Source organism: Myotis brandtii, unplaced genomic scaffold (assembly GCF_000412655.1).
Source record: "Myotis brandtii unplaced genomic scaffold, ASM41265v1 scaffold53, whole genome shotgun sequence".
Taxonomy (NCBI): Eukaryota; Metazoa; Chordata; class Mammalia; order Chiroptera; family Vespertilionidae; genus Myotis; species Myotis brandtii.
The window spans coordinates 1218428-1234867 of NW_005369942.1; the positions used below are offsets into that span (position 1 = coordinate 1218428).

Here is a 16440-nt window from a genome sequence, read left to right on the forward strand (position 1 = left end):
ACGGTGAGTGAGGCGCTGGCCGCGAAGAGCACAGGAGCTTCGTGCGTGGATCCCGCGGGCGTCCCTCTGTGCCTGTCTGCCCCGGGTGGGCCAACCCAACCCCAAGCCGCAACAAGCCTGCCTTGTGGGTGGGGGGAAGCAATGCGGGAGGGTCGCAGGGTTAGATGCCCCGAAGTTCTTGGAGATTTTGAAAGTAGGGAACCTTTCCAGCGGGGCTTCTGAAACCCGACTTGACTTTCTGGGTTCAAATCTTGATGTTGGGCAAGTGCTTTAACCTCCGTTTCCTCATTTGTAAATGGGGCCTATAATAGTTGAGTTTCAATGGGTTGGTTAACGCGCTGAGAACAGAGCCCGGCTAACACACGCTTGGCTTACCATTTTTATTGCTATAGGGACCAGTGCGCTCTCCGGGTTCCTGGAGAAGCAGAGGCACCGGGCTGTGGGGAAGATAGGCACTGCCCAGTGAGCCGGGCAGGCTGGGGCCAGAGTGCTAGCCCAGTGGAAGCTGGTTAAGGCTCTTGAGTAAGTAAACTCAAGGCTTGGCCGGCGCGGCAGCCTCGACCCCTGAGCCTGGGCCGGGGCATTCCCCACGCCCTCCCGCAAGGATGTGGCCTTCGGAAGAAGCATTTTTCTTGGCGGCTGCAAATAAACCTGGAGTTGTCCAGCTGTTTGCCTCCATCGTCCTTGTATTTAACACCTTTGGATGTGCGAATTCATGGGGGAAAAGAGCATCTTCAAAGATTTCCTACGGGGAAAGTTGCACTGTGAGCTGGTAGCTTATTAATTGACAAGTACGAATGGGACTAGCACAGTGCCTGGGACACGTAGGTGCTTAAGTGTGAGCGTGGCAGTATTTGCCAGGCCACCAGGTTCGTGCTCGAGTGCGGTTCTGCCCCAGCCAGCTCTTTCTGACTCCTCATCTGTTTCCCCTCCCTTTTCCCTGTCCTGATGGTGGGGATGGGGGGGGGGGGGGGGGGGGAGGCTGCTCCTAGACCACTTCGTCGAAAGTTCTCAGTTTTCTCAGTTCTTTCTTCACGTCGCCTCACTCCCTAAGGCTTGCCAGGTAGCTTTATCCCAGTTTGTGCATTTGAGACGGAGTGTGATAAAGACTTGCGAAAATTCCATGGGCCAATATTTTTTCACTTCGATTAGGCCTGTGCTGGTGATAATGGTGGGAGGGAAGGAAGGTCTGTCCAGCTAGCTTTCTTTTTCTCTTAAAATGTTGGTGGGAAGAAGTTGCCTTACAAGCAAGGGAAATAAGGCGTCTTCGTTTTCTCTGATCTTTAAAACCGAGTGAAATAAAGCAATTTTTTTTTTCAATGATGAAATGGGAGAAGCCATTCATCTTAAACTTCTGAAGTTAAAAGGCTGTGTGATGGGGGGCAGAGGGGGAGGGAGAAAGATGACCGTTGACCTGGCCTTTTGCACTCTGGTTATCCGTCTGCTTCCCCCATGGTCATTACGCATTTTTTTTTTTTTAGCTTCATACATTTCAAATAATTTTCTTTCCAATTGGGGGCAAAAGAAAAGTGGTTTAAAATTTTTAAATAGGTAGTTAGCAATACTGGTTGTAGCAGTATTGGTCTTTCTCTAACTTTCACCTAATTACTTTTTTGTAGCGCTGATTTTTTCGTGAATTTGAAGAATTATTATTGACTAGATATTTAGCTTCAGTCATGGACATCAATTAACCTTTTATTAATTCCACTTTGACGAAAGAAAAAATTGTTTCAGTTTTATTGAAGGATAAAATTGTAACTGCCTCATCAAATTTTGTTCTCTAGTTTTTCTTTTAAAATGCATCTTTTTAATAAATAAATAATTTAGGTTTATAATACAGTATTTTAAAAACACACAGAAAGGCAAAATAGTAGTCACCTGTAATCCTACTACTCAGTGAATACCATTATTTACATTTTAGTTTATTTAATGTTTCAGACCTTTTTTTTACCTCATGCATATTTTTTCCTTATGCATATTGCTTCCACAAATCTGGGATATTCCTGTATAACCTTTCACTTAACATATTGTAAATATTTTCTAAAGTAAGTAAATATTCTTCTGGAAAAGTTCTAATGGCTATTTGTTTCCCATTGTATGAATATGCTAAAATTTATCTAATTAATCCTTATTGAATATTTATTTCCCATTCCATTGTTCTTTTTAATAACTTTGCCATAATTGTATTTGTCTTTACTTAAATCTCTTATAATTTTATTTATTTCTTCGTATTTAAAAAAACTTTTTGATACTTATGTCTGGTTGACAACTATGAAACTGACATATTCCCTATGTAATAGCAAATGTCTTTTTAAACCAACAAAAGCCCCACTACAAGTCAATGCCATAGCCTTCTACCACGGGCTATTGGGGCACATTTGTAGGGAAAATATTTTTTTCTAAGAGATAATTATTTATATTCAAATTAAGAACATATATGTGGATTTTTTTCCAATTTGACTACTACAAAGATTCGGAATCAGTGCAATTTTTTTTTAAGATGTGCCCTCTGCAAAACATGACTTCTACTAGTCCCCCACCAAATCAAATGCCTTTATTCTTTCCAAGTCACTCAACTCATGCCTCATGTTGTATCTCTGCCCCTAGTGCAATTTTCCTTTCATTTATTTATCTGACAAACTCCTACTTTCCTTTAAAACTCAGATCATGTCTTTGAATAGTGACAGCTGCTTTGAGGCAACTAGCTGAGTTTCCTCACTGTGTTTTCATGCTGTTGTTGAAGCTTCCACTATCTATGACAGCCTTTGTCATACTGCATTGAAATGATTGTCTATAGTTATTTGTCTGACATCTGTTCCTTCTTTCTAAACTGTGAGCTACTTGAGGCCAGTAACCTCGTGTGTCTTGTTTACAGTTATATACTAATGCTTCTAAGAATGACAAACAGGTAACACGTGCTCAACTGTGTTTGTCAATGGATAAATAAATGTTTCCTCATTTTTATCTGTAAAATAAAGAATTTGAGCTATGTGAACTTTAAACTACTTCTAGGTTTGAGTCTATTATAAAAATTCAATTCCAGGGAATATGGTGTATATATAAGCTCTAGCACTGCAGAGTAAACATATTTAAATAAAGAACACAGCACTTTCATCTTTTCTATTAGTTTGTACAGAATTGTACTTCTGTTTCAGATATGATCTTGTTGCAACATTTGTCTTAGAAAAGCTTCTCACTGCTCATCTTTAAAGGCTTTATATTAGAAATAGATATATATGCATTTGTATTACAGATTTATAGAAGTGTGTTAGATTTCAACAGAAATGTTTTATTTAACATAAATTTCAACTACAAATATATTTAATTTTTTTTTTTGGAAAAGTCATCTTTTCGACTAAAAGATGGAGTACATACAGCAATGGATTTCTTTTGCTTGTATGCATCTTGTTTGACAGTTGAAATTGTTTAGTGCTTTTGTCATTTCTCCTTACCCATGCCTGCACTCCTTCCAAGGAAAGCCTGGTGCTTAGCATCACAATGACAGGTTTCATAAGTACTTGTCAAATTATATTGGGAAAATGTCAAGTGGAATTATTACCGTTATCTCATAATGTCATATTCCCTTAAGCTAAAGTCACTTGATGTTAATAGATTCTAGGTTCACTGAGCAGAAATATTTTCAAAGAAATACTTATTTAAAGTACTTTTGCTTAAGCAGTGGAGCTAACCGTGTTTAAACTTGTTTTCCTAGCATCTCTTCGCTGGATGTCATCTAACAAGTTCCCTGGATCATCTGGATCAAATATGATCTACTATCTGGTTGTAGGTGTCACGGTCAGTGCTGGTGGATACTATGTAAGTGTTTAACCACAGTGTGCAGGAATTCTGATATTTTACAACCTGTGGTAAAACTCAAAGCAATGTTAAGGTCAGGACATGAGATTAAATAACAAGATTATGAAGCTTTTTAAAGTATAAACTCAATATTTCTTAATACCTTTAAGAATGGATGACTTTCAGTAAAAACAATCTATAATAATAAAAGTGTAATATGCTAATTAGACCGGACAGTCGAATGACCCTCCGGACTAAGCTGGGGCTGCGAGGGCCGAGGCAAGCCGCTGCAGCTGCGAGGGCCAAACTCCTTGCATGGATTTCGTGCATCGGGCCTCTAGTGTTATTATAAATATTAATAGTAATAGCTGACATTTGAATGTCATGTGACAGTCTAGGGCTCATTTAATAATTACAACAATTCTATAAGGTAGATACTATTACTAACATTTAACAGGAATTGTTTTGGAAGATTAACTTTTTTTAAAAGTTAATAGACTTTATTTCTTAGAGCAGTTGTGGGTTTACAAAAAAATTAACAGAAAATTCAGACAGTTCCCATGTATTTCCTCTCACCCCGGTTTCAGCTTTTCCCTGTCAATAATCGTGCTTTAGTGTGGCATGTTTGTTACAACTGATGAATCAATATTGATACATTACTACTAACTAAAGTCCATAGTTTACATTAGACTTCACTCTTTGTTCATTATAGGGGTTTTGACAAATGTATAATGATATGCATCCACCATTACAGTATTATACAGAGTATTTTCACTACCCTAAAAATCCCTTGTGCTCTATTTATTCATTTCTCCCTCCCCCAATCTTTTAACTATCTCCATAGTTTTTATTAGCTTTATATCTTTATATATACTCTTATTATTTTTAAAAAGTAATATTTATCCGTAAATTTTAAAAATTCAAAATAGACATATATAAAATTAAAATAATGCTTTCCTCCCTGGTCCCCATATCCAGTCCCCCCTATATAATCACAGTAAAACAAAGCTTTTAATAATATGATCTTGGAGCTAAAACAATGGAACATTTGTGAATCAAATAAGATGAGCCTATTTCATCTTTCCCCATTCTGTCATAAACTTTCTAAATTGAAATCTACTCTTCATTATGAATAAAAGTAGAATAAGTATAAATCCTTTGGAAACCATAGGAATACACAGTCACTGCATTTTGGCTCAACACTACAGAAATATGCATAAACTAGTGGCCCAGAGCATGAAATTCATGCACTGGGGGTAGGGTGTCTCTCAGCCTGGCCTGCACCCTCTACAATCTGGGACCCCTCAGGGGATGTCCGACTGCCGGTATAGGCCCGATCCCACAGGAATTGGGCCTAAACTGGCAGTCAGACATCCCTCTCACAATCCGGGACCGCTGGCTCCTAACTGCTCACCTGCCTGCCTGCCTGATTGCCCCTAACCACTCTGCCTGCCAGTCTGATCACCCCTAACTGCCCTCCCCTGCCAATCTGATCACCCCTAACTGCTCCCTTCCTTCATGATCACCCCTAACCACATCTGCCTCAACCCCAGCCACTGTGGCTTTACACTTTTATTAGTATAGACTAGAGGCCCTATGCACAAAAATTTGTGCAAGAATAAGCCTTCCTTCCCCTGGCTGCTGGCACCGACTTCCCTCTGGCACCTGGGACTCAGGCTGGCTTCCCTAGGGCTGCCCACAGGCATCCAGGACCTGGGCTGGCTTCCCTCTGGCCCTCTTGGCCCCGCCACCATGGCTTTGTCCGGAAGGATGTCCGGAAGGTCTCCTGGTCTAATTAGCATATTACCCTTTTATTAGAATAGACGGATTTTTAGTCATAACTAGGAGCAGTTTGTAGAACTATGTAGATAGCCAAATCTAAATACATCTTCTAATCTTCAGTATTTTGAGAGCCTCAAGAAGCCAGGAAACTTCAAACATGTCATTTATATTATTGTCCTCTACTAACCTACCACCTTTCACTCATACCCAGATTCCTTCGCTTCTACTATCATTCTATTGCATAATGCTGAATCTACTGCCCAGGGCTACTACAGTTGGATACAACTGGAAAAATAGATATTGGACTAGGCCATATGATTTTGTGGGAGCCAGAAGACTTAATTTCACCTGGGCATCACTATATCCCTAATTAGGTTTACTCGTGCTAGACATGAACCTCTCCTGTCTACTAAATCTTTCTTTACAAAAACTATCTTAAACTGGAAGTTATAAACTGACGACCCCTGAGAGCCCTTTCTGGCCTTATTGTCTCACAATGGGAATGAAGTTGGACAGGTAATGATTTCTAAGTCCCCTTCCACCTCTAATATTATATATAGTTTTAATCCTAAATCTTGGAAGTGTTAATTTCCAAGAATGTTAGGCTACTTTCAGGAGGAGATACAGAATGTGAGGTATTTAAAAACCTGAATTCTAGTCTTCTCCTCCCCTTCCTTGTCCTGTACTAAAATAAGTTCTATATTAGATTTATCTGAATTGAATCCATGGTAGCCAAGAGCAGTTTTTCATTTCCAAGTAAAATCTATCATGAGGGCCTCTTAGAATCTGAGAAAGGCCTAGGTCATTTCAATTATTTGAAGGTCTGGGTATATTAAAAAACATAATGCCATACTGATTTATTAAAGTTTGGGTATATATTTTTAAAAATATTTTTATTGATTTTTAGAGAGAGAGGAAGGGAGAGGAAGAGAGACACATCAGTGATGCGAGAGAATCATTGATTGGATGCCTCCTGCATGTCCCTTATTGGGATTGAGCCTGCAACCCGGGCATCTGACCTTGACCAGAACCAAACCCAGGACCTTTCAGTCTGCAGGCCCACACTCTCTCTACTGAGCCAAACCAGCTAGGGCAAGTTGTGGTATATTTTAAATGCTTATGTTTAATAAATAATATCATTTGTTTAATAAATTATAAATTTGAGGCCTGATGGAAACACTCTTCTGTTTGACGATGTTATTTTGGAAAAGAGAGGTTCTCTGGGCCACACATGAGTGTGAATTACTCCATTCTGCTTTAAGTAGTTTTTTTTCTTACCTCGTGTTCTAGCCCCTTGAACAATAAGACTAATGTCCCTTAGGATGTTGCTGCTGGTCAGTTCAGGTATGTGAACTTCTACACAGGTTCAGGCAGCATTGGTGTGCTGAGAACTGAGGGTGCTGACTCAGCATATTGGTCCTAATTTGTCTTTGTCTTTCTATCTACTCGGTTTTCAGTTATCCTTGACCCCGGTTACAGCATTGTTTCTTTCCTTCTTTCCTACTTAATGACAAAGGTTTCCAAATAGGAAATTCAAGAGTAAATGATAGGGCCCTGGCCAATGTAGTTCTCTCTCTCTCTCTTTCTCTCTTTCCCTCTCCCTCCCTCCCTTCCTTCCACTCTCTCTAAAAATCAATACAAAAAATATCCTCCAGTGAGGATTAACAACAACAATAAAAAGAGTAGATGATATACATTGTCTTCTCTTCTTTGAATTGCATACACCTTTGAATTTGGCATGATGAATATAAATCATGTTGAAAAAAATGCTTGTGAATAATAAGTACACATTTGCTTTCAGACTTACAGGACAGTCACATCAGAGCAAGTCAAACACACTGGACATATAAAAAATTTGAAAGAAAAAAACAGAGCAGAGTTACAGCCACTTCAAGGTAAAGTGAATTTATTAGTATTGTTTTCCTTAAAACTCTGATTTTCATCACCTTAGCCTAGCAATGAACACTATTTTCTTTTGGCTTCTTTACTGACTTAATCCAGAATGACTCTGGGTAGGAGTTCATTCAAAAAGGAAAAGCCACCCAAAACCTAGAGAATATTGTTATACGTTTTGGACGAGGGCATTTAATAAATGAAAACGTTTTGCATTTATACTGCTGACCAGCAGTTTTGACTTCTTTGTGTGGTAATATTACTTTTCTCCTACTCAAGTTCCCATTCATGCAGCATAATTTTAGTATCTGCCTCTCAGCAGCTTGACCTTTCATTTCCCTCATTCTTTTTTTTTTAAATCATAAAACTAATTTTTGTTTCAGTTTTGATTGAGACCATCTAGTATCTTTGCCCAAAGTACACTTGACATTAGTATAATCAGTCATATCTGTTGAGTCCCTCAGTTGATCTGATCAATAAAATGGCAACTACAGGAACAGCAACATTACATTTTCACCCAAGTAAATGTTTCTTGCCTTAAACTGCTTTCTTGAACCATACTTTCTTCCATTTTCAACTATAATACTATTATTATCAATTACTATGATCACTATTTGGTGATAGATAATAGCTGTTCATGGACCAGTTTTAACCTTTAGTCATGACAATAAGAAACAATGTATTAGTGAACGTTACTTAATATAATCATAAGAAGGCAGATTGTAATAATAATAAAATGCATTTCCATAGCATTTTAGTGGTTTTAAACCCCTTTTTATACACAACATTTTAATCAGTCCTCACAAAAGTTCTGTGAGATAGATGACATTTTACAGATGACAACACCGAGGTTGAGAATAAATTAGTGATTCCTCAGAGTCAATGCCTAGTAAGTTGGCTACATTTCCATGCTGTCTCGTGATGGGTTGGCTGTTTATTTTCCTGTTCTTTGTATTTGAATAAATAATACATATAAACTAATATTTTTAAGTTCAACATGTTCAAAACATTTATAGAAAAGCAGATCCCCCATTTTCTCTTCCCAGGGGCAACCAATAATATCAGTTTCTCTGAATCCTGAGGAGAGTCTTTGCAAATATAACTATCTATGCATATAACTTACCCTCCTTCTGTCCTAATACAAACAGTACCAAACTGTATACATTGCTCTTTTCCCACTTCACAGTCTACGTTGCATTACATATCAGTACATATAGATGTCTCATTTTTTAAAGTGACCGCACAGTGTTCTTCTGTCTTCCATGCTCTTTCGATTAATACTTTGCTTAATGGGCTAAATCTTACAGGTGAAAAAGAGAACCTGGAGGGAGCGGAGAAAGCAAGTTCAGAGGCCCCTGAAGTATCTTCGGAGGAAGCTCAGGTGGCGGATGCGGAAGAAAGCTCCGACGCTGCAGCTGCAGGCAGAGCAGAGGAGGCTTCAGCCTGTCCCGACGCTGCGGAGGCTGCTCAGGTGGAGATCACCGCGGTCGGTGCTGAAACGGAGCCAGAGGTTCCAAATGTCACCCCCTGCGAAAGCGCCCAAGTCAGCACCGGAGCCACCTCGGAGGTCACCAGTGCAGCTCCGGATGAAGCCGTTGCCATCAGTAACGATAAAGGTACAACCGAGAACGAAAGCTCTGATGAATATGCTGAACTGGAAGAAGAGAATTCTCCGGTTGAGTCAGAACCCTCTGCTGGGGATGGTTTACAGGAAGAAGCCAGAGTTGGTGCTGAGGCCGCGACTCAAGGCTAACCTTGCAGATTCACACTCGGCATAAACGCCATCGCAAGTCTGATAGGTGCTTTTGTAGTTTTAGTCATCTTAGTTTTAGTTTTTTTTAAAGGCGCCTTTTCTAGAAAACTTTAATGTGCCTTGAAGGTGTTTGGTATCCGCTGATAGGTTTCAGGGTTGAGACATTTGAGATTACACGTGACTGAAGTTTTCTAGTCTCTGAGGTCAGACTATGACACTGCAGTAGAGAGCTTCAAGATTTTCATCTTTGGATTTAAGTTTTATGTCATAGGAATTGAGCTATCTATACAACCTGCGTTCACTTTAACTTTGCTGTGCCCTTACCTTACTGTAATGTGTGTAAATGTAGATTCTCAAGTTTTGATTTGAACTCATTTAAATAAAATTTTAAAATATTTAGTGCTTCTATTTTTATTCACCAATATATGTATAAATAATATAATATATATTAACACATAACATCACATGAACATTGCAATATTATCCAAGAAATCATGTAATTTAAGGAGGACTCTGCATATAGCAACATATGTGTCCTTTCTCCCATCTATATTACAATGGGTCTGTGCTCATATTTTCCATTTCAATTTAATTCAGTTTAATCAATGTATATTAAGGACTTACACTTTATGCCAGGAATCATTCATTCACTCAACAAATATTAACTGACCATCTGGAACCTGCCAGTTTTACGTGGTGAGAATTTTTTTAAAAGATGAAAAGCCCAACCCTTCCCAATTTATATTCTAGAGCAGTGGTTCTCAACCTTCCTAATGCTGCGACCCTTTAATACAGTTCCTCATGTTGTGGTGACCCCCAACCATAAAATTATTTTCGTTGCTACATCATAACTGTAATTTTGCTACTGTTATGAATCGTAATGTAAATATCTGATATGCAGGATGTATTTTCATTGTTACAAATTGAACATAATTAAAGCATAGTGATTAATCACAAAAACAATATGTAATTATATATGTGTTTTCCGATGGTCTTAGGTGACCCCTGTGAAAGAGTCGTTCGACCCCCAAAGGGGTCGCGACCCACAGGTTGAGAACCGCTGTTCTAGAGTATGATCAAACAATAAACAAAATAAGTAAGAAAACTACATAGTATATTAAATACTGATAAGTGTTTAAAAAGAAAAGTAATGCAAGTGAAGGGGTTATATGTGTTGGTTAGGGGTGGAAGTTGTCATCATTTTAGATATGGCAGCCAGAGACAGCCTTACTAAGAAGCTGTCTTGTGAGTAAAACCTGAAGGATATATAAGGGACCAAGTCATGAGGACGTGAGTGGTGGGCAGGGGAGAATCATTCCAGATGAGAAGTGCAAAGGATTTGAAGCAAAGAGAATTGCAAGGTGCCCAGTGTGGCTAAAGTGGAGTGAAAAAGAGGGACAATAGTTGGAGATGATTTCAGAGAGAAAGAGACTGATTCTGCAGGGATGGGCTAGATCACACAGGGTTTGGTAAGATTTGGGCTATACTTGGAGGAGGTTGGCTAGTTGTGGTGGTTGTGGATGCTCTGCCTAGATCCCCTTAACTGGGCCAGTACATTTACTCTCAGCCGCTGTTACACACACCTCTCCTCAGAGGCAGCTCACAAGGACTACTGCCAGAGTGGTACAACAGGTGAGGCCAACTCATGCTCCAGAGCCCTCCTGGGGCTCAGGCTGAAACTGGTTTCCAGCCAACATTAGATCCTTGCTTAGCTTTTCTCCAGTCCTATCTGGTTGTCCTCCTCTTATTCTCCTGAGAGCACCCCTTCAGTCAATCTCTTGCAAATAACAGAAGCCAACTCAAAATGGACCAAACAACAGGAAGATAGTTATGACTATGTAACTAGCCATCCAGAGGTCGGGCAGCCCCAGGGTTGGCTTATTCTGTGGTTCACTCTTCAAGAACCAAGCTGTTTCTATTATTCTGTTCTGCTATCAAGAATGTTTGGTCTTGAGAACCAAGATGGGGGCATAGGTAACCGCCTGTATTTGCTGCCTCCCACAACCACATCAAAATTACAACTAAAATACAGAACAAGTATCATCCAGAACTGCAGGAAATCTGGCTGAGTGGAAGTACTACAACCAGAGAGGTAAAGAAGAAAGCACATTAAGACTGGTAGGAGGTGAGGAGGCGCGGAATGGGCTGGTCGGGCACCCGGTGTGCCACTTTTTTAATCAAGAGGGAGACTGCCTCTTCAGAGGCTGCCTGGAGGAGTGAGCGGTCCCAGCCCCATACCAGACCCCCAGCCCAGGGTTCCAGAGCTGGGGGAAAAAGTCCCTACGGGCAGTAAGAACTACGGACTGTGAAGCTCTTTATCTGACCTTCAATTCTAAATGATAGCTTTGCTGGGTAGAGTAATCTTGGTTGTAGGTTCTTGCTATTCATCACTTTGAATATTTCTTGACACTCCCTTCTGGCCTGCATAGTTTCTGTTGAGAAATAGCAATGTATGCAGTGCCTGCTTTCTGTCAGAGTGTATTGTCAAGCATTTAGATTTTTGCTCATGTGATAGGTGAGAAATTATATCTTAGTGTAGTTTTAATTTGCATTTCCTTTATTAAGAACGAGGTTGAACATTTTTCCCTTTGGTTAAGATCCATGTACATTTATATTTTTCTGCAAATTATCTGTTCATTTCTCCAGTGAATTTTTTGGTGTTGTCAGTACTTTCCTATTCTATTTTTTTTAGAAACTATTTATGTACTAAAGATGGTAAGCTTTTGTCTATGATATCAATTATAAATATTTTTCCAATGTGTCATTCACCTTCTTAATTATGGTATTTTTTTTAGTACAAGAGATTTTTAAATTCTAGGTAATCAAATTGCTGTATTGTTTCTGAATTTTGAGCCATTGTTAGTGTAGTGAATTTGGATAAAAAATAGCCACAGATTTTCCCCTTGTATACACAACCTTGTGAAGTGTGACTTTATATATCTTCCCATCAAAAGATGCAGACTGGCCCAGCCAGCGTGGCTCAGTGGTTGAGTGTTGACCTATGAACCAGGAGGACACGGTTTGAGTCTGGGCCAGGGCACATTTCTGATTGCAGGCTTGATCCCCAGTGTAGAGTGTGCAGGAGGCAGCCAATCAATGATTCTCTCTCATCATCGATGTTTCTATCTCTCTCTTCTTCTTTCTTCCCCTCTGAGATCAATTAAGAAATATATATGTATATATGCCCATATAGACACATATATATACATATATATATTTTTTATTTTTTTAAGAGAAATGCAGACTGTTTTTCCACCCCCTTGAATTTGGTTTGCCTTGTACTCTGATTTGATAATATGCTGTGAAAGTGACTGTGGAAGCACTCATACTCTTGGAACCCTGAGACCACCATGTGAAGAAACCTGGGCTAGCCTCCATGAGAATGAGACCATATGGAGAGAGAGGCCCCACCTACAACTAGCGCTAACCCCAGCTATGAATGAGGCCATCCTAGACCATCCAGCTCCCGCCTTGATGCCGGAGGACTGCAATTGTCTGAGTGAGCCCAGGCAAGATCAGATAAGGACCACCCAGCCGAACACAGACCAAACTGCTGAGCCACATAATTGTGAGCAAATAAGATAGCTGTGTATTAAGCCATGAAAATGAGGTAGTTTAAGCAGTGATATGTACTTAAAATAGTTAGGAAATGAAACTGAACTTGGAATTTGATACAGACTTGCTTTGTATTACTGCATTTCACATTCCTCACCAGGGACGAAGAAAGAACTAGCTGTGCCCAGCAGATCCCAAATTTGTTTGGCTGAACCGAGTCTAGGCCAATTGTTTCCTTTTCTGAAAACTTTTTTAGAACAACTAAATGCGACTGCAGACTTAGGGATTTTTTCCCTTTTAAAAGTCAATATTTATTTGATGCTGTGCAAGTGACTGAGAGTTCTCTTGAAGCAGCAGCTATCAAGTCCAAAAGCAACCTATAGTTTATGAACCTTTTTCAAATTTAACAAGCAATGTAATGCAAGTTTAACAACAGTAGTCCATAGAAAGCACTTTTATTATCAGACCATTGACTGATTTTAATAAAATACAAAAATACATGACCCTAGCTGGTTTGGCTCAGTGGATAGAGCATTGGCCCACAGACTGAAAGGTCCAGGTTTGATTCAGGTCAAGGGCACATACTTTGGTTGCAGCTCAATTCCCAGCCCTGGTCGGGGTGCCTAAGGGAGGCAACCAATCGATCTCTCTGCCTCTCCCTCTCCCTTCCACTCTCTAAAAATCAATGAAAAAATATCCTCAGGTGAAGATTAAAAGCAACAACAACAACAAACCCCCCCCACACACACACAAAAACATGTTAAAAAAATCAAAGTGGGCCTGGCCAGCATGGCTCAGTGGTTGAGCATTGACCTGTGAACCAGGAGGTCAGGGTTTGATTCCCAATAGGGCACATGCGGGGGTTGCTCCATCCCCAGTGGGGGGCATGCAGGAGGCAGCAGATCAATGATTCTCTCTTATCATTGATGTTTCTCTCTCTCTCTCCTTCTCCCTTCCTCTCTGAAATCAATAAAATATATATTTTAAAAAGTCAAAGTGGGATAGAGTGTGGGGCTCAGAATGTGAAGTCTATAGTAAAAGCTAAAAACTGGCAGCAGAATCAGATAACCATATTACTTCACTTTGATGAAGACAGATATAAAGGAAGACTTAAGTTTAGAAAAATGAAACACCCATTCTAATGAGACACTGACATTTAAATATTAATTTAAATTTAAAAGTAAATACAAATATTACTACAAATTTCTATTATTTTAATTCTTGAAAGAAATGTATGACACAGTCATGAACAATACATCTGAGATAACTACCCAGTCTTTTTTAAAAACAGTCTAAATTTTCTATCACAAAGGACTGTGTATTTCAAGCCAGCTTTTGAGAGTTGCAGCTGGATTCAGGAAAGATTAGTTTCTGAATGTGTTAGTAATTTCTGTGCCAAGTATTTGTCCTGTCAGATAGCATCTGTTGACCAGAAGCAGCACTGTCCATTATAATCAAGCATATTATATAATGTTTTCCCTAGTTAAATGTTCCTCTAAAATATTTCCAGAAAAATATTTTATTTTATTTATCATTTTGGCTAAGTTTTTAGTGAATAAGTTGGAGGAATTTGGAAAGGTAAATATTAGTATTTGAATTTTTCACATGGATATATACTTTTAAGTAATCATTGACCAAATTAATGATTAAACTAATATAAAAACTTAACTTTTATTTTTCTGAGATTATTTCTTATGGATTTCTGGGGTAGGGGAATAGAATAAAGATAAAATTTGTTTCTTTTTTCCTTCATCACATGACATGAAGATGAGAAAATTGTGGGCATTATCCCCCCTCACTCCCTGCTCCCCCTTTAAGAATGGGAATCTCTCCTCCCACAGCAGAAATGCTCTCACTCAGACTACGGAAAGAATCCCCTTTGGAGGGGAACATTCTATGTAGACTGTGGTTATACCTATTTTGTCTCAATTAGAATCACCAATTAGACTGATTTTTAAAATTAATCTTTAGATTAGATAGTAATCGATTTATCATGCAGTGATTTTATTCTATTAAGATATTTAAAACAACGGGTTTTACAAAGAAACAAATCAGTTATTTTAGTCATATAGAACTTTCAATAAGGAAAATAGTGCATTTTTGATGTGGTTATACCTATTTTGTCTCAACTAGAATCACCAATTAGACTGATTTTTAAAATTAATCTTTAGATTAGATAGTAATCGATTTATCATGCAGTGATTTTATTCTATTAAGATATTTAAAACAACAGGTTTTACAAAGAAACAAATCAGTTATTTTAGTCATATAGAACTTTCAATAAGGAAAATAGTGCATTTTTGAAAAGACCTCAAATAGTAGCAAAACATTCTGGAACCAAGCTCTTTTGAATTTACTACCATCACATCTCTCCCTCCTTCCAGTCCTCTCCATCTCCAAACTCTCTCCAACTGTTACCTTGGTTCAATACCTCACACCTGTAGCTGCTTAGCAAGTCTTCCTACTATTTGTCAATTCTTCTAAAACTAGAGGCCCGGTGCACGAATTCGTGCACTGGCGGGGTCCCTGGCCTGTGGGGATCGGGCCCAAACTGGCAGTTAGACATCCCCCAAGCGGTCCTGGATTGTGAGAGGGCACAGGCCAGGCTGAGGGACCCCACCGGCTCATGAATTTGTGCACCAGGCCTCTAGTATGCATATAAGATCTTTGGTTAATCTCTTCCTGCCCTCCCTGCTTCCCTCTGAGATTCATCAGTCTGTTCCATGTTTCCATGCCTGTGTGTTGAGCATCTGCCCCCTGGTGGTAAGTGTGCATCATAGCTACCAGTCAAACGTCGAATGGTTGGACACTTAGCATATTAGCCTTTTGTATATATAGATGGCAAGTTGGTCCTGTTATCTTCTAGTGTAAAACTTTTCACTAATCCAGCAATACCCAATTGAGGACATTTAAATTTGTTATTACTTTACAGTCAAAATTCTTATTCTGAATATGACAGTCAAAACACACCTGTCCAATCTCACCCCAGTCTTATGTTCTGCCCTTATTCCTACTTTCCTGCAGCCTCCAGCCACCCTCCCTTCCCCATGAACCAGACAGTCTAAATGATTTAACAGCATCATTACTTGAACTTGTCACCCTGTTCATATTATGTCTCAAGGATCTTGTACATGCTGTTCACTCTACCTGAAAAGACACTCCTAATCCCTCAGCTGGCTCAACTTCTAATTACTCAGCTCAAACAACATCTGCTTTGCAACACCTTTCCTCACCTAACTGAGCTAAGTCTATCACACCTTCCTGTGTGTTATTCTCTATTATTGCATTTATCATTCTGTTTTTCATTTATTTGTTTATATTTTAGACTTTCTGAATAGAATAGGAATTGCTTGAGAAGAAACACCGTAGTAGGCCCTCAATAAATGCTTGCTGAATAATATTATAAGGCTCATGGAATTATGCTCTGTTTTCTAGAGTTGACCTCTATGAAACTACTGTTATGCAGCCATTTTTGACCTACAGAGATAGGAATTCCATAGGATTCAACCTAAATATATCCCAAGAGGTAAATACTGAGAAGAGTTCAGATTGTTAACTTTACTAAAATAATTATAACTTCTTTTTATTTTTTTAAAATATATTTTATTGATTTTTTACAGAGAGGAAGGGAGAGGGATAGAGAGCTAGAAACATCGATGAGA

At 39.0% G+C, this 16440-nt stretch overlaps 1 protein-coding gene across 1 annotated transcript; it reads left to right on the top strand.

Annotated features, from left to right (window-relative positions):
• The first annotated feature begins 635 nt into the window (after window positions 1-635).
• On the top strand, window positions 636-9622 carry MGARP (mitochondria-localized glutamic acid-rich protein). Its single transcript, XM_014549007.1, has 4 exons — window positions 636-764; window positions 3713-3816; window positions 7379-7472; window positions 8778-9622. The coding sequence occupies exons 1-4, from the start codon at window positions 704-706 to the stop codon at window positions 9221-9223; spliced, it is 705 nt and encodes a 234-aa protein (XP_014404493.1). The 5' UTR covers window positions 636-703; the 3' UTR covers window positions 9224-9622.
• The last annotated feature ends 6818 nt before the right edge of the window (window positions 9623-16440 follow it).